This window comes from Erythrolamprus reginae, chromosome 3, assembly GCF_031021105.1.
Source record: "Erythrolamprus reginae isolate rEryReg1 chromosome 3, rEryReg1.hap1, whole genome shotgun sequence".
Classification (NCBI taxonomy): Eukaryota; Metazoa; Chordata; class Lepidosauria; order Squamata; family Dipsadidae; genus Erythrolamprus; species Erythrolamprus reginae.
Window position 1 is genome coordinate 15,844,123 of NC_091952.1, and position 26,695 is coordinate 15,870,817.

General features: G+C 37.8%; 1 protein-coding gene across 4 annotated transcripts in view; it reads left to right on the forward strand.

The window, feature by feature from the left end:
* The first annotated feature begins 4,086 nt into the window (after positions 1 to 4,086).
* Positions 4,087 to 26,695, forward strand: part of SYCP2 (synaptonemal complex protein 2) — a 65,262-nt gene continuing 42,653 nt past the window's right edge. For 2 of the 4 annotated variants that reach the window (XM_070744521.1, XM_070744524.1), the window contains exons 1-13: positions 4,094 to 4,163; positions 8,778 to 8,833; positions 10,279 to 10,419; positions 11,580 to 11,708; positions 11,886 to 11,990; positions 12,346 to 12,370; positions 12,529 to 12,614; positions 15,395 to 15,483; positions 18,022 to 18,056; positions 19,722 to 19,864; positions 19,943 to 19,995; positions 20,439 to 20,484; positions 25,421 to 25,516. In XM_070744521.1, coding sequence (XP_070600622.1) covers positions 8,810 to 8,833; positions 10,279 to 10,419; positions 11,580 to 11,708; positions 11,886 to 11,990; positions 12,346 to 12,370; positions 12,529 to 12,614; positions 15,395 to 15,483; positions 18,022 to 18,056; positions 19,722 to 19,864; positions 19,943 to 19,995; positions 20,439 to 20,484; positions 25,421 to 25,516 — 972 coding nt within the window. In that variant the 5' untranslated portion in view covers positions 4,094 to 4,163; positions 8,778 to 8,809. Of the gene's footprint in view, positions 4,164 to 8,777; positions 8,834 to 10,278; positions 10,420 to 11,579; positions 11,709 to 11,885; positions 11,991 to 12,345; positions 12,371 to 12,528; positions 12,615 to 15,394; positions 15,484 to 18,021; positions 18,057 to 19,721; positions 19,865 to 19,942; positions 19,996 to 20,438; positions 20,485 to 25,420; positions 25,517 to 26,695 lie in introns of all 4 variants that reach the window. The other 2 variants (XM_070744523.1, XM_070744522.1) reach the window with 2 other exon arrangements.

Here is a 26,695-nt window from a genome sequence, read left to right on the forward strand (position 1 = left end):
ATGGAGACTCTACTCAAAAAGAGGATAAATCAGCACCTAAAAAACAATAACTTATTGGACCCAAATCAGCATGGCTTTACTGAAGGCAAATCATGTCAGACTAATCTCATTGATTTCTTTGACTATGTCACAAAGGTGTTGGATGAAGGTGGTGCCGTGGATATTGCCTACCTGGACTTCAGCAAAGCCTTTGATACGGTTCCACATAAAGAGCTGATAGATAAATTAGTGAAGATTGGACTTAATCCCTGGATAGTTCAATGGATTTGCAGCTGGCTGAAGCGTAGACATCAGAGAGTTATTGTTAATGGCGAGTATTCTGAGCAGAGACAGGTTACAAACGGTGTGCCACAAGGGTCTGTTCTGGGTCCTATTCTTTTTAATATGTTTGTGAGTGACATAGAGGAAGGTTTGGTAGGGAAGGTTTGCCTATTTGCCGATGACTCTAAAGTGTGCAATAGGGTTGATATTCCTGGAGGTGTCTGTAATATGGTAAATGATTTAGCTTTACTAGATAAATGGTCAAAGCAATGGAAACTGCAGTTTAATGTTTCCAAATGTAAAATAATGCACTTGGGGAAAAGGAATCCTCAATTTGAGTATTGTATTGGCAGTTCTGTGTTAGCAAATACTTCAAAAGAAAAGGATTTAGGGGTAGTGATTTCTGACAGTCTCAAAATGGGTGAACAGTGCAGTCAGGCAGTAGGGAAAGCAAGTATGATGCTTGGCTGCATAGCTAGAGGTATAACAAGCAGGAAGAGGGAGATTATGATCCCGCTATATAGAATGCTGGTGAGACCACATTTGGAATACTGTGTTCAGTTCTGGAGACCTCAACTACAAAAAGATATTGACAAAATTGAACGGGTCCAAAGACGGGCTAGAAGAATGGTGGAAGGTCTTAAGCATAAAACGTATCAGGAAAGACTTAATGAACTCAATCTGTGTAGTCTGGAGGACAGAAGGAAAAGGGGGGACATGATCAAAACATTTAAATATGTCAAAGGGCTAAATAAGGTCCAGGAGGGAAGTGTTTTTAATAGGAAAGTGAACACAAGGACAAGGGGACACAATCTGAAGTTAGTTGGGGGAAAGATCAAAAGCAACATGAGAAAATATTATTTTACTGAAAGAGTAGTAGATCCTTGGAACAAACTTCCAGCAGACGTGGTAGATAAATCCACAGTAACTGAATTTAAACATGCCTGGGATAAACATATATCCATCCTAAGATAACATACAGAAAATAGTATAAGGGCAGACTAGATGGACCATGAGGTCTTTTTCTGCCGTCAGACTTCTATGTTTCTATGTTTCTATATGAGATAGGAGATAAATTCCTTGTGTGTCCAATCACACTTTGCCAATAAAGATTGCCAATAAAAAGTTCAATGTAAAAACAATACAACTTAAAACCTACTAATGTGAATAAAAGAGGTTTATGTGTCAACCATAGTTTACAAACCATGTAAAAACATGTGAAAACTAAAACCATGCAAACTGAATGAATTGCTTAGTTCATTGTGTGAATTTTGTGGATTAAACCTATATTCAGTCATTTGTTGTGGATAGCAACTAGTGTATCTTGTTGCTTCCTGTTGCCTCAAATATTAAGTTTCCCAGTTTAAGCCCAGGATTGCCAACCCCCATCTTCTGAAGCCAGCTGCAGGATTTGGGTTTGGCTATTCTAAAGAAAAGAAGAATTAGGGGTGACATGATAACAGTATACAGAATATCTACGCAGTAGAATACCCTAAGCCAGGGGTCCTCAAACTTGTCAATTTTAAGACTTGTGAACTTCAACTCCCAGCATTCTCCAGCCAGCATAGCCCTAAGCAACTAGACTTACAATCTTTGGTTTAGAAAGCTTAGAACTATGTCGCCTTAAACACGACCTAAGCATAGCCCATATAATCATCTGCTTCAACGTCCTTCCTGTCAATGACTACTTTAGCTTCAACCACAGCAACACATGAGCACACAACAGATGTGAACTTAAAGTAAACCGCACCAAACTCGACTGCAGGAAATACAACTTTAGTAACTGAGTAGTTGATGCATGGAACTCACTACCTGACTCTGTAGGATCATCACCTAACCCCCAAAACTTTACCCTTAGACTATCTACTGTTGACCTCTCCTGATTCCTACAAGGTCAGTAAGTGGCGTACATAAGTGCACCAGAGTGCCTTCCGTCCCCTGTCCTAATGTTTCTCCTACTAGTATTATGTATATAAACATTGTTATATCTTTCTATACTACCAATGCGTACTTGATAAAAACAAATTTAATTTTTTAAAAAAAGTATTCCAGTATTTGGGGGCCTACCATAAAGAAGAGGGGGTCGAATTATTCTCCAAAGTACCAAAGGGCAAGAAACAAAACAATGAATGGAAACTTGTCAAGGAGAGAAGCAACCTAGAACTGAGGAGAAACTTCCTAACATTGAGGACAATTAACCAGTGGAACAGCTTGCCTCCAGAAATTGTGTGCGCTTCACTACTGGAGGATTTTAGGAAGAGACTGGACAGTCACTTGTCTGAGATAATACAAGGTCCTGGTTCCCAACGTGGGGCCCATTCCCCACAGGGAGGCAATTTCATTTTTAATGTGGGAAATTGGAACCTTTTAAAACCTAGTTAATAGCCTTTTAGGCTTCTTCCGCGTATTTCAATCTTTGAATAATAAGAAATATATGTCATGGGGTGGGGGGGAGGCCTCAAGATTTTAGAGATGCTTAGGTAGGGCATGGCCCCCCCAAAAGGTTGGGAACTACTGGTATAAGGTCTTGAGCAGGCGGCTGGACTAGAAGACCTCCAAGGTCCCTTGCAGCTCTACCCTATCCTATAAAATTGAACAGGTCCAAAGACGGGCTACAAAAATGGTGGAAGGTCTTAAGCAGAAAACCTATCAGGAAAGACTTAATGAACTCAATCTATATAGTCTGGAGGACAGAAGGGAAAGGGGGGACATGATCGAAACATATGTTAAAGGGTTCAATAAGGTTCAGGAGGGAAGTGTTTTTAATAGGAAAGTGAACACAATAACAAGGGGGCACAATCTGAGGTTAGTTGGGGGAAAGATCAGAAGCAACGTTAGAAAACATTATTTTACTGAAAGAGTAATAGATGCTTGGAACAAACTTCTAGCAGACGTGGTGGCTAAATCCACAGTAACTGAATTTAAGGTTGACTCAGCCTTCCATCTTTCCGAGGTGAGTAAAATGAGGACCCGGATTGTGGGGGCAATATACACCATGAGTCTAAGGGTGGCATAAAAATCAAGTAAGTAAGTATGTAAGTGAGTGAGTAAGTAAGTAAAGTAAGTAAGTAAGTAAGTAAGTAAGTAAGTAAGTAAGTAAGTAAGTAAGTAAGTAAGTAAAGTAAGTAAGTAAGTAAGTAAGTAAGTAAGTAAGTAAGTAAACACACAGGCCTGGGATAAACATACAGTATATCCATCCTAAGATAAAATACAGGAAATAGTATAAGGACAGACTAGATGGACCATGAGGTCTTTTTCTGCCGTCAATCTTCTATGTTTCTACCCTATCCTGTCCTATCCTATTCCCATCTCACACTGTTCCATTCTTAATAGGGAAAGTCAAGGGTGGAGCAAAGTAATCACTCCAATCCACAGGAAATGCTCGGAATCTCTTGAGTGCGCATCTCGAGAGATAAGAGTGAGAGACTGGAATTTTGTGAGAATTTGTGCAACTATACACTATAGTCGTGACGTGAGGACTTTTAATTCGAACGGTGTGAGGTGAAAAAGAAAAGAAGGCACAACATTCCCTCATAGAGGAAAATAAACGCCAGCGAATTCCGCTGACAATTGAAAACAGTTACTCGCCCACTCTCCCGAGTAATCGCTAATCTGATTAGTCGAACCAGCTCCGGAGGCGGGGAAAGCGAGTGGAGGCGAAGGGACAATGTGTCGCTTTCGCCCAACCCTTTCAGGCATCTATCTCCCTCGTCATTGGCTTTGGTTAGTCACGAAAGCAGCGATTGGTGCAAAAAGGCTTCGCTCTACGTTGATTGGCTGAGAGAAGAAGTGGCGCCTCTTTACGTTCTTGCCGGCCCCCGGGGTTGGTGGCGGAGCTTCTGAGGGGAAGCTGAGTGAGGGTTCCGTGCTTTTCACGCGCTGCCTCGCTGCCTCCCGCGGTGGTAATACCATTCCTTAGCGGCGTTTCCTCAATAATGGGGCCCAATTGTCCTTCTAGCCGCCTCAGGAATAAGAAATGACGAGAGGGCGGAGGTACCCGCACGGAACGGTTAGAAACGTCAACATGACGGCTTTCAAAACGACGGAACCTCCACCTTTTTCCTGTGTGAGGCATGAACGTGGCTGCCATTTTGACTTTTTTGACCCTACCTTGCTTGTTACCAATGCGTTCCTTCCTCTTTCCACTTCTTTAGTGGCGTGCATTGAATATTCGGCCTAATGGTTTTTTTCTCCAATGCTGTTTTTTAAATGATTTATGAGGTTTGACAATCACAGCAGAGGAAAGTGATCTGAAAAAGCTAAACACGGTTTACCGGACCTGGGATTTGGAATCACAATGCTGGAGACTGACTGGGTAGAAAGCAGTGGTTCTCAACCTTTCTAATCCCCTGACTCCTTAATACAGTTCCTCATGTTATGGTGACCCCCAACCATAAGTCTTGTGCCAGTTCTCCCCAACAGCTTTAAGCTGATTGGCAGGAAGGTCAGCAGAACATCCCCTTTGTAAATACCTTGGTCGGATTATAAAAATATGTTCCACAGCACCAGAATAGAAGCTTTAGTTCCTAACACCATGGGACATTTGTCTTCCCATGGTCTTAGGTGACCCCTTTGAAACAGTTGTTCGACACCCAAAGGGGTCCTGAGCCCCAGGTTGAGAACCACTGGTATAGAGTATCCTTGAAGCAATGGGGTTGGGTTTTGCACTCTTGTGCAAAACAATGCATGTGTCCCCAGCATTGCAGCCCAGTATATAGCACTACATGGTTTTTGCTCTGGCAATAAGACCTGTCTTCCTTAGTTATTTTTCTTACTGGATTATGAATTCTTATTGAAAGATATAATTCACTAGAGGTCTGCAGGCATCAAACCTTGCCCAAGCCAACATTGCTCTTACTGTGTTAGACTGAATTATCTTTAAAGTATGCAGAGCCCAATAATTCACTTGGTTAATCTCAGTAAATAACATTGTATTTAGATCTGGCCGTCCATTACCATTGACCATAACACCTATGCTTAATGTTGAAGTCCAAAATTTCTGGATGACATTAGCTTGCCTATCCTAGAATGAATGGTCCAAAGTTACAAAAATATCGGCCTTATGCTTAGGTTATAACCTAAATCCAAGGATATTCTGTTACTAGTCCCATCTTTCATCTTCCATCTCCTTAAATTAATTACTGGCCTCACAAACCCATATTTTTGTTTTGAATATCCTGAAACAGACATAGTAGATGTTTTCTGTTGCAGGCTTACTTCACACAAAGCTAACATGGTCTAGATATTTCTTGTTTAGTATGTTATGTTAACCTATTCACTGGTTTGTATAGCTTGAGTTTTATAATTTGTTTTATTAACCCAACCTTAGCCTTATTTCAGGAGAAAGCCGTCAAACCCCTTTCATATTCTAAAGTTAAAAAAAGGACTGGATTGTTCTACAAAACAGTACTTTCACTTTTCAAACTTATCAGGAATGAATCAGTGTCATTGTACAATAATAGTTTCGAATGTTTTTGAGGCTCTTTGGGGGCGCTTTCTGTTGTCGTATTGTGACAAAATGAAGTAGGTAAATATTCTGTCATTGTGTGTGATTCCAAGCAGATGTGTGTGTGTGTGTGTGTGTGTGTGGTGGGAAAGATAGTGGACACAATTGAACCCTGTCTCCTTAGTGCATATGTGATGCCAATGCACATACAAAATGGGGTTTTGATCATGTAATTACACTTACCATGTTGGCTTTCGGACTCAGCTTTTCAGAAAAGAACAAGCTTTGCTTGGAAGAGATAATAGATAACTTTTAGAGAATAGAATTGCATGTTGCAAAATAATTTAAATCTTTTACAATGCAGTATTCATTAAAAAGAATTAATTTATTGAACTTAAGCCATTTTAATTCATTCACATGGCCTTAAGGTTTTCATTTTTTCAATTACTTGATGGTATTTACTATATGATCAATGTAATGTTTTCCTTTTATTGCATAGTAAAGAATTGTATTGATAGTTACTATTGCTTTGATTATTTAATGAAAGGTATTCCAATAAATGCAGAGCTTGAAGTATAAATAAGTTACAGAAATAAAGGTTGCTGGAATAAAGGTTGTTATATTTCTGTAGGGCCAAAAGAAGATTTGTTGTGCTTAAATACTTCGTTTTAATTCTTTTTTAAAAATCTACATGGTTTGTGGTAGATTCAGGAATTGTTAAGTTTGGCGGGTATGAACTGTAGCCAAAATTAAGCACTGATAAAGTCCAAACCAACTTTATTAAGCAAAAGATACAGAATCAGATACTATAATCAACTTTTCTTCAGAAGAAGAAGATCCTGAGTACAGTCATATGTATAGTTGTGAGTGCATGATGTGTATGACCTAGCATAAAGAGCATATTCAGCATGAACAAAAATACATTGCTTAAATCCTCCTACGGATGACCAAAATTACTTATGCAGTATTACGTACCTAGGAGAACTGGAACCCCAATGATACTTTCAGGATTTTAAATTCTAAGAACTAGGTTTACATATTGTACCCATTCAGAATACGATTCATTTATAGGTGCAAAGCAGAGGTGGGGAACAATGACACTTTACGACTTGTGTACTTCAACTTCTAGAAAGCCAACTCAGGAATTCTGGGAGTTGAAGTCCACAAGTTATAAAAGAGCCATCATTTACCACTCCTGGTTGTCCACATGGGCTGACTCAATAATTATTGGCTTAGTATAATTTGAGAATTATGTTTAAGATCTTTTGCAGTCTATTTACTGAATATACCTATATGGTGGTACCTCTACTTATGAACTTTTCTAGATAAGAACCGTGTGTTCAAGATTTTTTTCCCTCTTCTTAAGAACCATTTTCTACTTAAGAACCCAAGACCGGAAAAATTTCCTAGGAAATTTGAGAGCGGCACGAAGGCCCGGCCAGTTTCCTGCCATTCCCCCTTTAATCCCGGCCATCTCTGGCTTTTCTGGGCTGCCAGAGGAGCCTTTCAGTGCTGCTTAAGGAGGCTTTGGCAGTCCAGAGTGAACGGAGCATTTTCCTTTCTCTGGGCCCTTGGAGAGGGAATAAACCTCTGCCAGTGCCCAGAGAAAAGAAACGCTCCCTTCGCTCTGGGCAGCAATTGTCCTCCTCCTCTTCTTCCTCCTCCTCCCACCCAAATTCTAAGCTTTTATTTCTTTCCTAATGGCTTTGCACACATTATTTGCTTTTACATTGATTCTTATGGGAAAAATTACTTCTACTTACAAACTTTTCTACTTAAGAACCTGGTCACGCAACGAATTAAGTTCTTAAATAGAGGTACCACTGTAGTTGGTAGTATACTTGTTTAGCATAATCACGGTAAATCCAACTTTATAAATTTGCATGGCACATTGAAGTATAAACTAACTTTCTCCATGTTGGTCTTAAAATTATATGTTGCTTCCAACATTTCGGAGAGCACTTTCCATTCTGGTAGTCCCAAAAACAGTAGAAACTTCTGTTTTTCAACAGATTTAAACTGTTTGGTGCTTGGAGATTCTGTAGCACATTTATATTTTTATTGCATATTTATTTGATTAGTATTTGTATATGTTTTGTTCACTCAGTTGTGCATTATCCAAAGTTTTAAAATAGGGGTGATTAACAAATGCAGTAAATTAACATGTGACCATCATAAAGGAGTGGATACAGTTTTTTGTTTCTTTGTATTCTTAACTTGAACAAAGTATGGTGCAAGTTCAGAAAGCAAAATTGGGGAACAATTATTCACAATTATTTCAAAATCTATGTTCTATAATAAATTTGTTAATAAAATGTGCTTTAGTTAACAAATAGAGTGAATTCAACAGTCATTCCAGGTCAGTGGTAAAAATATCTGTATTGATCAATGCCATTTAAGTTCTGATGCTTTTGTTTTGTTTTAAAGTTTATTCCTAGTTGCAAATATGGCAATAATAACTTTATTATATTTTTATATAATTCTTTTGATGGCCAGCTATTAGTTTTTTTAAAAAAAATTTATGACACTTATTGAAAAAATGAAATAATAATTGAAATGTGGTTAGAAATTTTTGTTTCTATTAAGGTAAATGGGATGAAAGCGTTTCATGAAACAAACATTAATTTTAGTCTTTAATTGAATAACTATAGCTCTGCTTCTGGTCTTACATACGTAACGTAATGAAATAGTTGCTGGATGGTTAACGGATGTGGAAAAAGCTTAATAAAATTGGCTTCTTAAAATATCTGAATAGCTTCCATCTTCTTTACCTTACTACAGTAAGGAGGAATGGTTTGCTTTTGATTATGTGCCATCAATTGAGTATCAGATCTGAGTAACCATATATGGCATATACCTTTTCTTTAGGAGGAAAAATGGTTACTAAATACTAATGAATACATAATGATGTAAAGCAGATGTTTAGATATTTGATACAAAAAACTTCTTAATTGTTTTAATACCGAACATTGATAAAAATATTAATAAATTGACCTATTTTTCTACATTAAACATAATTGTGCAGATAAAGATAAAAATATATAACATTCTTTTTTCCCTTTCATTTTAGATTGCATTGCTTAAGCATATGAAGCAGGCAAAATGCCTGTTAGGCTTGAAGGACAGGTATATTTCGATTGTAGTATTATTAAATAATATAATAGTAATTGACATTTTAAAGATATAATTATGCCCCATCATATAGTTAATTCCAGGATAATCTGGAATTAAAATGAAATCATGGAAAAAAGAAATAGCAAACCATTTCTGTATCATTGTCAAGTAAACTCTATAGATGTGAGCAGAGCATTTTCCACAGACTGGAAGGGGCTTAGTTTTGCATGCTGCCTGCATCCCACAGATGATGTTTTGTTTGCACAGTTCAGTTTCTGGCATGCCATGACCCAATGCTAATTCATGGACCGGGAGTTGGGGAACCCTGGTCTAGATTAAAAGTAGTGGTAAGGCATTAGGCTATGATCAATTAGACCATGAACTCTAGTTTCACCTTAGGCATGAAGCCAGCTGGGTAACCTTGGGCTAGTCACTTTCACTCAGCCCTAAAAGGAGGCAATGACAAACCACCTCTAGAAACCTTTAGCAAGAAAACAGCAGGGACTAATTCAGGCAGTTTCTGAGAAATGGACACAATTGAATGGAAGGGGAAAAAAGGGGATTGGTATCATTGGTTGTCAATTATTTAACGCATAGTTTTGTCAACAAACTTGCAATACGTGTTTTATAGTTAACCACTTAAAATAATAGTCTTATTTTTTCATCTGTACCCCAGTCATAAATAAGATAGAAACATAGAAACATAGAAGTCTGACGGCAGAAAAAGACCTCATGGTCCATCTAGTCTGCCCTTATACTATTTTCTGTATTTTATCTTAGGATGGATATATGTTTATCCCAGGCATGTTTAAATTCAGTTACTGTGGATTTATCTACCACATCTGCTGGAAGTTTGTTCCAAGGATCTACTACTCTTTCAGTAAAATAATATTTTCTCATGTTGCTTTTGATCTTTCCCCCAACTAACTTCAGATTGTGTCCCCCTTGTTCTTGTGTTCACTTTCCTATTAAAAACACTTCCCTCCTGGACCTTATTTAACCCTTTAATATATTTAAATGTTTCGATCATGTCCCCCCTTTTCCTTCTGTCCTCCAGACTATACAGATTGAGTTCATTAAGTTTTTCCTGATACGTTTTATGCTTAAGACCTTCCACCATTCTTGTAGCCCGTCTTTGGACCCGTTCAATTTTGTCAATATCTTTTTGTAGGTGAGGTCTCCAGAACTGAACACAGTATTCCAAATGTGGTCTCACCAGCATTCTATATAGTGGGATCATAATCTCCCTCTTCCTGCTTGTTATACCTCTAGCTATCCAGCCAAGCATCCTACTTGCTTTCCCTACCGCCTGACTGCACTGTTCACCCATTTTGAGACTGTCAGAAATCACTACCCCTAAATCCTTTTCTTTTGAAGGATTATTGAAGATAATAAGGTGATATTGTTTTTTGTTAAACAGTAACTAAAATAATATTTATACGTATTATTTTTGACAGCTTGAAAAATGTGTAGACGAAGCTATAAGAAAAAACGATCTTCACGCATTGCAACAGTTTTTGCAAACAGATTTTTCTGATGATATGTTCCATAAATGTAGCAAGCAGTTTCTCAACAAATTAGACAAGCTTATATGCCAGGTGATGACATTCTTTTTTGAACTATATAAATTAAGATGGGAATTTATATAAAATATAGTTTAAAATAGTTTTAACTTTTAGTATTATAGTATTATAAATGCAACATCAAACCTTGCAGATGAAAAGCATGCAGTACATATTTATTATTACTAGGTGGCAGTGATTGGTTGTTTGATTGTTTATATACTATTAAGCTGGCATCGACTCATAGCAATCAAATAGATTTCTCCAGGACAATCGGTCCCTGGTCCTTGAGGTTTTCCAACGATATGCCCATTTCTGCTGTAGCTTAGTCCTTCCACTTCATTGCTGGACATCTTCTCATTGCTTCCAACTTTCAAAACATTAGCCCAAACCGGTATTGATCTAACAATGATGTCATGGAGCCAGTTCAGTCAGTGCCAGTCTATGGTTGCCACCATCTTTTTTTGAATTTTTTTTCCCCCTTCTGCACATGCACAGAAGTTGTATTTGGCTTTTAATTTTTTTAATTTTTTGGCACTATGCATGAGTGCACCCACAAGGTGCACCCATACAGTGGGGGAGCAAGCAAATTGGCGACAAGGTATGTTAGAATCCACCCCTGGGTCATAAGTATGAAAAATGTTCGTAAGTCAATTTTTTCAAAGCCATTGTAACCAAATGTAAGCCCTTGACTTACAAACTTGTAAGTCGAGGACACTCTCTGTTCACATTCCCTGGGCCCTTTTCCTCCCCCCCCCCCCTTTTCTAAAAATGGTGTTCTGTCATCAGGGGATTTTTATTTACCAATCTATAGATTTTCCTTAAAATTGGAAAAGAATGTCCAGGATTTCCCAGAATCAGAATGAAAACAGGATAGTTTTATTACAGTAGTCTGTAATGTGATTTTAATAGTTACAGAATTTCAAAACTCACATACAGGTTAGGCATTTCTTGTTAAATTGTATTTTTAATAAATTTCCAAATAAACAACTGACACAATTTGTATGTACAAATGTAAACAGAACAACTTTCTGCAGATTTGACAGCAAACTTTCTACTGATGTGCATTTATTTGTTAAATTTGTTAAAATATAGAATTCAGATGCCACATTTTGTTATTGTATTAAATATGGATTTTTCCATAATAACTGAAGAAAGTCTTGATTATTTTTATGTGCACTTTTTAAAAATTTCAGCAACTTGACAGTGAAGAAGTTAACAATGTTTCGACTTTGTTGAATACTCTTCAGAACCATGGCAAAAATATTAATATATTAGGTGAAGTTGGGTTTCCAGCCATGATTGAATATGGTCTTATTCAAAAGATAAGTATATAATATTGGAAAATAATTCTAAGACTTAGGTTTGCATAGGTTTGATATCTGTGTATGTTTGACTGCTTAATGGTTTAACATTATTGTTAATGTTATTCTGCAATTGTTTTTTGCATAAATGAACAAATAACCATAGTAATTGTACAATTTTTTATTTTCTTTTTGTACATGGTTAATTGGTTTGAAAAAGCCAAAGAGATTTTGGGGGGAAAAGACCATGAATGCAATAAAGCATTTACTACTTTCTTTGAAGATTTCTTTGATCTCCTAATGGTAAATATATCCCATTTAATATTAACATTACTTTGAAAATATTTTTTTCATATATGGCTTTATTTTTCTTCATTGGTATGCCTAGAATAAGATGGGCTGAGATTTATTAAACAACAACTTAAAGTATGTATTTAATTTCAATTTTTACCATAGGCAGATGATGACTATATTACTTTACATTAATCTCAAAAAGAATAGGTTCCATTTATGTATGTATATCCAAAGGAGTGCATTATTTATTGTTTTTTTTTAATCTAAAACAATGTGGTATGTGCTACTCAGGATTACAGTAATAGTACAGTAGTTATTTTCTGTGTGCAGAGCAATTTTAATATGTTGTTTATTTTAATTGTAGATTGTACATGATACCAGCAGTGAAGGTATGTCTGAAATTCAAGTATGATACAGTTTTTGACATAAAGTTTTGTAATTTAAATGCAGCTATTTTGTCTTGGGTATTCATTTACATCAGTGATTGTGAATGCCTTTGAAGTTAAATTATATGGTTCTGTAAGTAATGCCTTATATTTTTATCTAGGTAAAATTCAAGCACTTGAAAATTTCATATTGCGAATAAGCACTCTTGCTGCTGATAAAAGAACTAGTATTTATATTCAGCAGGAGGTAAGAATTCTTTTTAATATTATCATTCTTGACTTTTAAACGTTAAATCAGCTACCTTGCTATGTTTTAATAGCAGTATTAATTTTCTGTGTTTCAAATATTTGAATTCAAAGAGGCTGGGGAAGGTGCTACTGGTTAGGACTGAGTGAGTCTGAGTGAGTGAAGGAGGAGAAAGGTGGGGAAAAGCCAATATTCCGTTGCAGTTTGAATTCACAGAGGCTGGGGGAAGAGCTCCTGGCTGGGATTTGTGAGTCTGAGTGAGAGAAAAAGGAGAAAGGTAGCGGCCCGTGTGCCCAATGATGCGCAAATCATACAACTATAAACCAAAAATTATAATCATACATTCAGGGTTAGTGTGCTTGAGATTGATTCTATTTTATTTCAAAATGAGTGGCTTAGTTCAGTGTAATACTTGTTTTACAGCTGTGTTTTGAAGTATTCTTTTCAAATTCGGATACTGTCCTCTTTGTAAACAAATTACTACTCTATGTGGACAGATTACCTATCTAGAATCTCTAATCTGTGCTTTGTAAGCAGAAATCAGGTGCCCATTCCACTCTAATGAACTGCTGCACTACCAGTTCCTTCTACCACAAAATTCCTGCAGGAGAAGGGCAGTATGGACAACTGTGGGATCTGGCAGGGTGAGAGCTGTGAACCACAAGCACAAAGCTTTTGCTGTGTCCCAGCATAACAGATAGAGTGCCCTTGCTGACTTTAATAGGGACACTAAAGCGACATGTCAAGGTAGTTCCTATAACGATAACTCAAATAAGTAGGGGATTGTGGTCTGAGATGAGGAACTTATTTTGGAAAGTGGAAAGTATGAATCACATATTACAGATCAGTTACACAAGAGCAGCAAGGTATCCAAAAAGAGAAGCCACCTTCTGGTTGATGATTCAGTTGTAAGGGATGTAAATTTAGGAAAAGATATCGAGATTTTGAAAGAGTAAAGCCTGTGATCAAGAGATATATCAATCAGCAATAGGAAGTCTGTTGTATCTGTCACAATGGTCCAGATCAGACATAGCTTGTGCAGTAAGCACTCTAAGTCACTTTACTGCTGTACCTATGAAATTGCATAGGATGAGTGCGAAAAGGATTCTCAAGTATTTGAAGGGAACTGGGAATTTGGGTCTTCAAATACAGGTCACTGAAGAATTAACATTGAAATGTTATGTTGATAGTCATTATGCAAATGATGTAAAAACCGGAAAGTCCAGTTCTGAGATTGTATTGTTTGAAGGGGCTTTAATTGGTTGGAAGTCCTGAAAACAATAGCCTCTTGCTATTTCAACTGCGGAAGCAGAGTTTATTTCATCGCCTGAGTTATATTCTGAAATAGCATGGTATGTACAGTTATTATAAGATTTAAATGTAAAAGTAAATGAAGCTGTAACAATATATGAAGATAATGCTGCCTGGATAAAAGTGACAGGATGAAGAACAGAAATAAACATGTAGGCATTAAGTACTGTAATGTTAGGGAAGCCGTAAAAGAAAAATTGATAAGTTTACATCAGTGTTCTTCAGAGTTCTTCAGAGGATAATTTAACAGACATGATGCCCAAACCGTTGGGTGGTGTGCATCATGGGAAATATGTAAAAAATATTGTTCTGATGTCTCTTCCAGTCATGAAGGGAGGAGTATTGAGATTTATTCCTGAACTGGAAGAGCCAATGAGAACAAACTCAGTCAGTGACTTCCAGTAGTGGGTTCCTGCCGGTAGGGCTAATTGCGTGCAGCTCTGTGGCTCCAGCAGGTATGCACACGCCCGAACGAGATTTCAGCATTTTTTGGCTGCTGTGCATGCTGACAACTCACGCGCATGTGCGTCCCCGATCAAGATTTTGCTTCCTGCATATGCACAGAAGCAAAATCTTGCTCGGGCAAGCACATGCGCGCCAGAGCCATGGAGCCGCACCCAATTAGCCGTACCGGCAGGAACCCACCACTGGTGACTTCTGCATAGTGACTCAGTCAGCCACCCAGAGTAAAGTCTGACTGCGCATGTGCAAGAAGTTCTGAGCAAGAAGAAGGGCGTGGTTTCAGCCAGAAGAGTTTTGTGTTAAGTCTCCATTATGAGAGCTTGTTTCCACAAGAAGCTTGCTGTAAAGAATAATCAACGTGTGGTATTGTAATAAGTTTATTCTTTTTATTATTTATTATTATTTGAATCAGCTAAATGCAGTCAACTGGGTGAAGCTTCCGCTGAAAATCTCTGTGAAATTTTGATCATGTGATCAGGGGGATACTGTAAAGGTTGTAACTATGAAAAATGGCCATAAGTCCCCTTTTTTTATGCCATTGGAACTTTGGTCATTAAATGAACTGTTGTAAGTCGATGACTACCTTATACAGTTGTATACTTCACCACTGAGATGCGTCTCTTGTAAATATTAAATAGAGGTAAGAATGTTAAACCCTGAGAAACCCCACGCTAACCTTTAGCCTTGATACTGCCTCCTGGTCAGCATTTATTCTGGCAACCATTGATTTTGATTCCATGGTTTATTTTTCAACGCATTTATTTAGATGGTCAGTGTGATTGTGTCAAAATTTAGTTTCCTTGTAAGGAAAGGTCTTCCCTTTGCTCCATTGTTTGCCTTTATTGTGCTAGGAAATATAATTGCCTGTAGCAAAACTAACTCTTGAAAGGCTTAGTAACTAAAACCTCCTTCATTATGTAATGTGGATATTTAAAGATGTTTGGGACGTTATACTGATTTTTTAAAAATATGCCTAATATTAAATTACCTCTTTTTATTATCTTTAGGCAATAAGAAAACTGAACACCATGCTTGCTGCTATGCCTCGAGAAATTAGAAAGAAAACAATTTCTACAAAGGAAATGCTACAAGTCATGTAATTAACTTTAATATAATGTTCACATTTAACTTTAATATAACCCTGGGGTCACTTGTGGAAACCTAAAATCTTGTTAGGAGAATGTTATTTCATTTTGAGATCATTTCATTTACTGTATGGTTAAGCAGAATTTTTCAAAGTTAAACATTTTTAAAGTTAATCTTAAAAAGCTGATGTATGGTAAATATGATACAGTTCTGTTAATTATGAATAATATGGGTGTTCTGAATAAGTCACAACTTATTCATAGAATAAGAATATAGAAACATAGAAAATTGACGGCATAGACTAAGAAGATAAAACATGGAAGACTGATGGCAGAAAAAGACCTCCTGGTCCATCTAGTCTGCCCTTATACTGTTTCCTGTATTTTATCTTAGGATGGATATATGATTATCCCAGGCATGTTTAAATTCAGTTACTGTGGATTTACCAACCACATCTGTTGGAAGTTTGTTCCAAGCATCTACTACTCTTTCAGTAAAATAATATTTTCTCACGTTGCCTCTGATCTTTCTCCCAACTAACCTCATGTATATTTATATACGTGATACTAGTAAAAGAGAAACATTAGGACTGGGGACGGAAGGCAGTTCTGGTGCACTTATGCACAACCCTTACTGACCTCTTAGGAATCGAGAGAGGTCACCAATGGATAATCTAAGTGTAAAGTTTTGGGGGTTAGGTGATGATACTACAGAGTCTGGTAGTGAGTTCCATGCATCAACTACTTGGTTACTAAAGTCGTATTTCCTGCAGTCGAGTTTTAGAGTGGTTTACTTAAAGTTTGTATCTGTTGTGTGCTCATGTGTTGTTGTAGTTGAAGCAGAAGTAGTCATTGACAGGAACGACGTTGTAGCAGATGATTTTATGGGCTACGCTTAGGTCGTGTTTAAGATGATGTAGTTCTAAGCTTTCTAAACATAGGATGGTAAGTCTAGTTGTGCAGGGTATTCTGTTGCGAGTGGAGGAATGGAGGGCTCTTCTAGTAAAGTATCTCTGGACATATGCTGGCTCTGTTAAGAAGTGCTATTGCTAAACTGTTGTAAGCTGCCCTGAGTCTAAGGAGAAGGGCGGCATAAAAATTGAATGAATAAATGAATAATTAATTAATTAATTATCTAGCGTGTTTATGCCCGAAATGTGGTGTGGGTTCCAGACAGATGACCTGTATTCAAGGATTGGTCTGGCAAAAGTTTTGTATGCTCTGGTTATCAACATCATAGTCCTTGCTGGCATTCTTGACTCTCTGAAGAATTCAATGTAGGATATGTAACCAATAATTAATAAAATATATAAACTATTGAAAATAATGTTTCTTAAATCATAACAATATTTATTATTGAGATGTGCTGCCGTAAAAGAATACGATATGCCCCTACACCAGAGATGCTACCCCTCCCTGAGTACCCCATATAGAACCCTGTGGTTCCTAGTAGCTGTATCATGCACAGTGGCCCCACCCGAGGCAACAGCTTCGACAGGCTGGCCAAGTCAGGTTGAGAGTTGCTGATGGGTCATTGACCTTCAGTGAGATAGGGATTTGTCTATCCCAAGCATGTGAAGACAGATTCCGGCAGACTGAGTGGATGAAACCTATTGGAGTGGGTCAGTGATCATGAAGGCGGTCCCTGGAAGTGATGTAGTATGCTAAGAGCACTGCAAGACAGAAAAGACACCCTGGTCAATCATTAGGAAAAGGGAAAGTCTGATTGCAAACCTCACTGCCTTGTGGCTATATCTGTTATTGGAAAAGGCTGCAGGAGTAAACCTTGAGGCAAAATCTGGAGCCGGAGTCCCAGAAGCAGTTCGTGACTGTGTACAGCCACGTTCTGATAACTCCTGCAATGTAGCTGGAACCAATCATTGGTCTTTGCCATTCCTTTGGATTATTTCAGAGATGTGGAGAGGGGGGATCTGCTGCTTGGGTAACAGTCTACCCTTCACACTAACCTACCAGACTTCGTGCTCTGGGGAGTCCAGAGCACAATAATATGGTCTTTCGAGACCAGAGGATGCCAATGCAAAATTATTTATATATCAAACATTTCTTATTTGTACTTTTTTTATAGAATCAAAGCTAAGAACAAATGATTATTAACAAAAATATTACATGCAAATACATTGGATACATGTTGATTTTTAAGAAATAATTCTTAAAAACATAATAATGCTTCGTTCCTGGATTGTTCTTAGGTCTGGGCATCATTTGGAGTTTTAGATTGAAAATACTAAACCCTCTGAGAATTGGTTGGCAATCTGATGACATACAGGTTATTAAAGACCTGACTGCTCTTCCAGGCTTTGAGCAGTGCAATGGCTGAGTTCCTATTGGATGGAGTTTTGGGGTTTATATGTTTTTTTCAAACTGCCTCTGGTCTGTTTTTTGTCGTTTGATTTTTTTTATTTTTACTTTCAGTTGTATGTTGTACAGAGTCAACGGGTAGCCTATAAATTGGATAAACAGACATAATTTTACAATATATGTAATGTTTAAAAAGACAGTCAAACTGAATCACAGTATTTGTTTGACAGGAATGATATGGGGAAAAGAATTTTGGATGCTGGGGGTAAGCAGAATTATGATTTCAATAAATGTATTAATGTTATCCAGAGCTGTTTAATTCTGAGTGTATGCATTTTAAAAATTTTCTATAGCTTCCATGCCACACCTGAAAATAATCTTTTAATAGGATCAGTGATACAGGTGCTATAGACCCATGATTGGAGAACCTGTGGCATGTGTGCCAGAATAGGTACACAGAGCCCTCCCTGTGGGTACGTTTGCCATCAGCAGCTGCTCTTCTGGGTTCCTGTATGCATGCACTTACCAGCTGCTCTCTTCTGGATTCCGGCACGCGGATGTGTGCCGGCCAATTGGTCTTGGAAGAGCAGGAACCTGAAAGAGCAGTTGCCCGGTGCGCATGCATGTGATGGAACCCAGAAGAGCAGCTGACGACCGCACGCATGTGCACTGGCCAGTTGCTCTCTTCTGGGTTCTGGTGCTCTGGCATGCGTGCGTGTGCATGCTCCAGTTTCGACATTTGGTGCCAAAAAGGTTAGTCGTCACTGGTATAGACATTATTTTGTTCATTATATTCCATCAGTCATTAATACATCAGCATGAACCGTGATGGCACAGTGGTTAGAATGCGGTACTGCAAGCTGCTTCTGCTGAGTGCCAGCTGCCAGTAGTTCAGCAGTTCTATACTGATGGCTCATGGTTGACTCAGCCTTCCGTCCTTCTGAGGTTGGTGAAATGAGGACCCAGATTGTTGGGGGCAATATGCCGATTCTGTAAACTGCTTAGGGTTCTAAAGCACTGTGAAGCGATATATAAGTCTAAGTGCTATTGATATTATCAATTTGTTGGTTTACAAATTGGTTTACTTGTTTTTTCCTGACATGTCAGTTCTCTTTTTTAGCTGCTTTAAATATAGCACCTAACTTCAAGTTAAGTCAGAGGTTAACAAGATATTGCGTTTTAAACTAATGATTATGTTTGGAATTGGAGCAGGTCAGGGGTGGGTTCCAATTTATTTTGCTGCCGGTTTGCTCCCTATGCCTATGGGCATGGATTGCGTGCACACGCATACACAATAATGAAAAACCTCGGGGGGAAACCCAAATCTGAAAAAAAGATGGCGACTGCATGCAGTGCCAGAACTCAGCTTCTGCACATGCTCAGAAGGGGGGAAAATTCATTTTTTTTAAAAAAAAAAGATGGCTGTGCCCATGGACTGAACCGGGTCATTGATGTCACCAGTGGGTTGCTACTAGTTCAGGCAAACCAGTCTGAACTGGGAGGAACCCACCCCTGGAGCAGACGGTGGATCATTTCATAAGATTTTCCTTTTCCTAGAAGTTAAGGATACTTTCAAATAAGGAACTGAAGAATAGCCAGACATTATTTTTATTTTGTAGGAATATCTCTGAGGCTTATGTAGATCCTGAAGGAATCTTGAAAATGCATGTGGTACTGGCCTACAAGCTATTTTGTTAGAAGTAAAAGAATGTTTTAAAAATTCAAATAGAGCGGCAGAGATTCTTGTGGGTGTTAAGAAACGTGTTCACAAATACATTCATACCTATGAACACTACACTGAGTACTTCAAATATATACAACAAATTATATGTATTGTTTGTGAATGTGTATATATGGTTCATTTTCAGTTAGTAACATTTAATTATTATCAAAAGGTTTTATGGTAATGCTCTTACCATATATATTATAGACTATGATCTTCAAGTTGCCATTACTGAAGCATTATGCAGAATGACATCAGAAAAACTAAGAAGAGAGCTGGCAATCCAGTGGTTTCCAATGGATTTTGTCAGCAGTGCATTCAAACAAATTAAAGATTCTGAGTTTGAAACAGTAAGTCATATTCAAATGCTGGTTCTTTCAAAATAGGAAAATTGTCAAAGGGCTTACACTACTTTTTTCTTTAAACAGGACTGTAGGAAGTTCCTTAACCAAGTTAATGGCATGCTTGGAGACAAAAGAAGGTATGCATAACATTAACCAAATACAGATTTCTAATTATAAAATATGCATCCTAAATAAGCATAACTTTTCATAAGTTGAAAAAATCAAGAGTCACAAGATCATTCTTTAAAGTTGTTGTTATTCATGCTTGCCAACATTACCAATCCAGATGTAGCATTTGCTGTAAAACTTAATTAGTGCATCTCATTAAATTTTGTCTCATCAGTGTTTTGAGGGTGTTTCCTATTGTATGGCAAAAACTTGGATAAAACTAATTACATAATAAGTAGCACTCCATATATCTTATGAAGGGAAAAACATGGGTGTTTTGATCAGTAGTGTATGTTTTAACTTTTTTTCCCCAAGGAAAAGGGTGAATGGAATGGGAATTCTATTTTTCTGAGTAGAGATGAATGAAGCAATTAAACTTATTTTATTATGAAAATACTGTACTCTCTTTCAGGGTATTTACCTATCCTTGTTTATCAGCTGCTCTTGGTAACCATGAAGTAAGTTCTTTTCTTTTGAGTGTTTCACAATATATTATTTGAAACTTTGTGATGCTTTATTTGAATTTGGTATTAATTCAAAGGGTTTTGATTTATAAATGGGAACAGAATGTTGTCAAACTAATTTCAGAACTAGTCATTTGAATGCAGTCATCAGCACAGCATAGAGAGCCTGTTCAGACATAAGCTATTTTAGCTAAACGTAGCCCGGGATAGAGGATATTCCTCTATCCTGGTGCTTCTTGACCTCTCAGCAGCTGTCAATACCATTGACCATGGTATCCTTCTGTGCTGATGGGAGAGGCTGGAGTTTGGAGGAACTGTGATACGGTGGTTTGCCTCCTATCTCTCAGTCGGAGTTGTTGTTAGTAGGGGATAGAGGTCAACCTCTAGACCCCTCCTTTGTGGGGTACCTTAGGAGTCGGTTCTCTTCCCCCCTACTGTTTAACATCTACATGAAACTGCTGGGTGAAAATTCATATGGCAGCACAAAAAACCTAGAATAAAATTAAAATTATTACAGGACTCAAAAGATAGAGGTGGGTTGGGATTGCCTGATTGGAAAGGATATTATCAAGTGGCAGTATTGATGTGGGCGAAAGACTGGATGAAATTAGATGATACGAGAATTAGAAGGCCATGACCTACAGGTGGGATGGCACTCGTTTTTCTGGGATGGAAAGTATATTGTACATTGTTATTTTATAAACCACCATATAATCAGATCTCTGTTAAGCATTTGGTTAAAGTCCAAAAAACAAATGTATAGAGGCATTGCATATTGGTTTTCACCCATAGAAACATTTATTTATTTATTTATTTATTTATTTATTTATTTATTTATTTATTTATTTATTTATTAATTTATTAATTATTTGGATTTGTATGCCGCCCCTCTCCGAAGACTCGAATCTCAAAAAAAACCCCAAAAACCCCAGGAAAAGTAATAACATATAAAGAATTGATGAAGGAAGAAGGATATATCAAAACTAGAATGGAACTAAGAGAAGAAGGGATTGACATAGAGCAGTGATGGTGAACCCATAGAGCCGGGGTGGTGCAGCAGGTAGAGTGCTATACTGCAGGCCACTGAAGCTGACTAGATCTGAAGGTCAGCGGTTCAAATCTCATCACCGGCTCAAGGTTGACTCAGCCTTCCATCCTTCCGAGGTGGGTAAAATGAGGACCCGGATTGTGGGGGCAATAGCCTGGTTCTGTTAAAAAGTGCTATTGCTAACATGTTGTAAGCCGCCCTGAGTCTAAGGAGAAGGGCGGCATAAAAATCAAATGAATGAATGAATGAATGAATGAATGAATGGCACGGATGCCACAGGTGGCATGCAGAGCCATATCTGCTGGCACCCGATCTGTTGCTCTAGCTCAGCTCCAACATGCATGTGTATGCTGGCCAGCTGATTTTTGGCTCACACAGAGGCTCTGGGAGGGAGTTTTTGGCTTCCAAAAAGCCTCCGGGGGGATGGGGGAGGGCATTTTTTCCCTTCCATGGCTCTAGGGAAACCTTTGGAACTTGGGGAAGGCAAAACATGATCCTACTGGGCCCACCAGAAGTTGGGAAACAGGCTATTTCCAGCCTCCAGTGGGTCCCCGAGGAGTGGGGGAAGTTGTTTTTGCCCTCCCCAGGGATTGAATTATGGGTGTGGGCACTCACACATATAGTACGTGCCCATGCTCTTTTGGCACCCGAGGAAAAAAAGGTTCGCCATCACTGACATAGAGTAATGGGAATATCTACAGGCAAAATTGAGATATGAAAAAGCTAAGAGAGAAAGGGGAGTAAAACCAAAAACAGCATTAGATGAAATTTTATTGGGAACAGATGAAAAAATGATTTAAAAATTGTATTTTTACCTCCTAAATTATAAAATGGAAGTAGAACAAGTCAAAGACAATGTAGTTAGATGGACCCAAGATTTTGGTTATAATATCACCCTAAATGAATGGCAGCAAATTTGGGATAGAAATAAAAAAATGGACTCTTGCCACATCTTACCAGGAAAATTGGTATAAAATATTTTATAAGGGGCACATAACGCCCATTCAACTTGAGAAAATTGTTAAAAAGTGCATACCTACAGTAAGTGTTGGAAATGCAAAAAAGAGTTTGGTTCCTATTATCAGGCCTTTACAATTTTATGCATGGTATGTCTGTATGTATGTTTGGTTTTACAATAGGGGTTTTTAACTGTTTATATTGGATTGTCATATGCTGTTTACTACTGTTGTTAGCCGCCCCGAGTCTACGGAGAGGGGCAGCATACAAATCCAATCCAATCCAATCAATCAATATATGGTGACATTGTGAAAAAGCTAAAACTTGTTGGGGGGAAATTAAGATCTGGTTAGAGGAAATACTAGAAAAGAAAATAGAGGGGGGAAAAGCAGAATTTTTCCTACTGAGAATAGCCCAGGGGAAATTTGAAAAAAATAATTATATTTGATCTTACACATAATGACAGTTGCAAGAATAGTTTTTGCGCAATCTTGGAAAAATGACAATATAAAACTACAAAAGAGGAGGTAATTAAAAAAATAATGCTGTGCACCGAAATGGATAAATTAACATCTGAATTAAAAAATAAAGATGACTCAGGCTATTACAAATGCTGGGATAGGTTCTTAAGAAATACAGGTAAAATAGGAAAAAAATAATAAAGACCAAAAGAATAAATGAAAAAGAAAGATTAGAGTTAAAATATCTGGAATACAGTAGTCCCTCGCTATACCGCGCTTCACCTACTGCGGCTTCACTTCATCGCGGGTTTCTGAGGAAGTCGATCGGCAGATTTAAACAGCCCGCCGAACTCGATCGGCAGGTTTTTCAAAAAAAATATATATCTAAAATTGTAAATACTGTATTTAAATACTGTATCTAAAATAAATACTGTGTGGGAAGGGTTTATAAACACTTAAAACAATGAAAACTGACCAAACAATTACAATATAAATACTTAAATAAGTACTATCAGTCGATAAATTCCCCATCGCGGATTTCACCTATCGTGGCCAGGTCTGGAATGTAACACCAGCGATAGGTGAGGGACTACTGTAAAAGGTTTGTAAATATTAGCTACATAATATTAGCTACATAATATTTATCCATTAATTTATCAATTTCGGTGCACAGCATTATGATAAATGTTACACAGATTAGTCATGCAACGTCCATTGTTTTTAAGTGTTTTAGTCTTGTTTGTTATGTGTAGTTGTAAATAAAGAAATTTTCTAAAAAAACGAATAAATAAAAAGAAAACGCTGGATGAGATAATCCAAAGGCATGGGGTGAGTTTCCAAAAGTACGCTGATGATACATGTACATCTCCACCCTGTGTTAATTCAGTGAAACAATGGAAGTGATGTGCCGGTGCCTGGAGGCTGTGAGGGTCTGGATGGGTGTCAACAGACTCAAGCTCAAACCTGACAAGACTGAGTGGTTATGGGTTCTGCCTCCTAAGAACTATTCCACCTGTCTGCCCATTACTCTGGGAGGGAAAAATCTGTCTTCCTCAAAGCAGGTCCACAACTTGGGAGTCCTCCTAGATCCACAGCTGAGGCTAGGGCAACATTTTATCTATCTATCTATCTATCTATCTATCTATCTATCTATCTATCTATCTATCTATCTATTTTGTCAAGTACATATTGGAGGTATGTAAAGATATAATAATATTCATATACATGATACTAGTAAGAAAATAAAAAGAAGAAAAAGAAATAGAAATAAAAAAAATTAGAAATACTAATATTCATATGCATGGTACTAGTAAAAAAATAAAAGAAACATTGGGACAGGACGGAAGGCACACTGGTGCACTTATGCATGTCCCTTACTGACCTCTTAGGAATCAGGAGAGGTCAATATCTCTTGGCTATGGCTAGGAGGGCTTTTGTACAGGTCCATCTTGTGTACCAGTTGCAGCCCTATCTGGACAGAGAGTCTTTACTCACAGTCACCCATGCCCTCATCACCTCGAGTCTCGATTACTGCAATGTGGTCTACATGGGGCTACCCTTGGAGAGCGTGTGGAGACTTCAGTTAGCCTAGAATGCAGCCGCGGGAGCTGTCATGGATGTCCCTAGATACACCCATGTAAGTCGAACACTCTGCGAGCTGCACTGGCTTCCGGTCGATCTCCAAGTGAATTCAATATGTTGATTATTACCTATACAGCCCTATATGGCTTAGGACCAGATTACTTATGGACTGTCTTCTGCCTCACACATCCCAACGACCGATCAGATCCAACAGAGTCAGCCTCTTCCGGATTCCGTCAACCAAACAATGCCACCTGGCTGGACCATGGGGAAGGGCCTTTGGCACTTTGGAACCAGCTTCACCTGGAGATTCGCATCACCCCCACTCTCTTGGCCTTCCGAAAGGCCCTAAAAACTTGGCTTTGCCAGTAGGCCTGGGAGGGGCGTTGAGTACTAACTAACATCTTGCTCTGGCCTAACTGTTGAATTATTGATGGATGAATGTTTTTATCATGGGGCTTGAACTTTTATATCTTTTTTATTGTATTGTATTGTATTGTATTTTTGATTGTTATTTGCCATCCTAAGTCCGCGAGGAGATGGGCGACATATATATATATATATATAAAGTAAACAAACAAACTGAGAATGTTGATAACTCCACATCCTTTCTCACCTCCTTTTAAGTCCTGGCCCTTTGTGCCTTTGCTTTATGCTTTATGTTCTGGCCTTGTGCTTTAATTGGAGTTTGAAAGCAATATTAAATCACAACTTCTATTTCCAAACATAAAACTGAAGTTTAAATACTAAAATAAAGCACTGAAGCTGTTCCACAAGAAGAGTGAATACACTGTCATCAACTTACCCTTGACATGATAACACATAATTATTATGGTGAGAACATTGCAAAATAATTCCTTTTAAAAAACTGTTTCTATTATAGCTACATATGCCACCAGATGAAAACCTTGAAGAATGTTGGATTGACTTTAACGTTGGTAGTAAAAGTATATCCTTCTATGTTGCTGCAGATGATGAAGTAGGTTGTTTTCTTTATTAAATCCAACTTTTTTAGATTGTAACAATGTTTTTAGTTATCAGAATAATTTATTGTAAGTGTCAAATGTTAAAAAAGCTCCTCCCTCCCTCCCTTCCTTTCTATGCTGCATCTCACCGGTTAAGTTTTAATATGATCATCTTTAAAACATAAAAAAGAATCAATGATTTTTAAAGTATACAGTACATGGTAAAGAATATTAACCCATTTCTCAGTGGTTTTTTTGCAGATGCATATTTTCTTTCAAATTAAATAATTATTAAGCTTTATAATACATTATACATATATGTTCCCCCTTTTCCTGCTGACGATCAGCCCTTTCCCATTGCTATTGCTTAGGCATTCCTTTATCCAGCAATCATCTTACCAGCATGACATCTATAATTTAAGTTTTATTGTTGATTATTCCTGGATGGATGATCCAGTGAGACTTCCATATGCATGATGTATTTAGTTCAAGTCATGTTAACCACTGATAGCATATTTAGGATTTGATTTTCAGGATTGGGCAGGACGAACTGAAATGACTGATCTGATATTTAGAAGAGCATCATGAGAGCATAATTGGCTGCTGAGACTAAATATTTAAGCAGCTTTCCCAATTTGTAAGGATGGAATGGAAATTAGAATATTTTTTTCAGGCAAATGTATTCTAATGGTGTCTTAATTCCTCTGGAAGTGTTTTCTACTTAGTCTGGCTGCTGTTATTAAAGTTCTCCTAAACCACAGAGTACATATTACTGACAATGGGATCTAGATAGTCTCCAAATGAATTCTTTTCCCCTGCCACATGTTGGATTTTGAAATCTTTTTTCACTCTATTGGCATTCCAGAGCACTTACTCGTGACTATTTACCGTATTTTTCAGAGTATAAGATGTACCTCCCCCCCACCCAGAAGAGGGTGAAAATTTGGGTGCGTCTTATATACTGAATGTAGCCCTGCCCAACTTCATGTGAAACAGAGGCTTTTTTCCAGCCTCTGAAACTTCCATTTGAGAGGCTGGATGGGCTACAAGGAAGATTTCACAGGTTGAAAAAGCAAGGCGCAGAGCTCACAACCAATGAATCTGCTGCTAAAGTTTACCTCTGGGAACAGCTGATTGAGAGTATTCAGGGAGGCCATCCACCCTCCAATCAGCTTTTTTCTTATTTTCCTCCC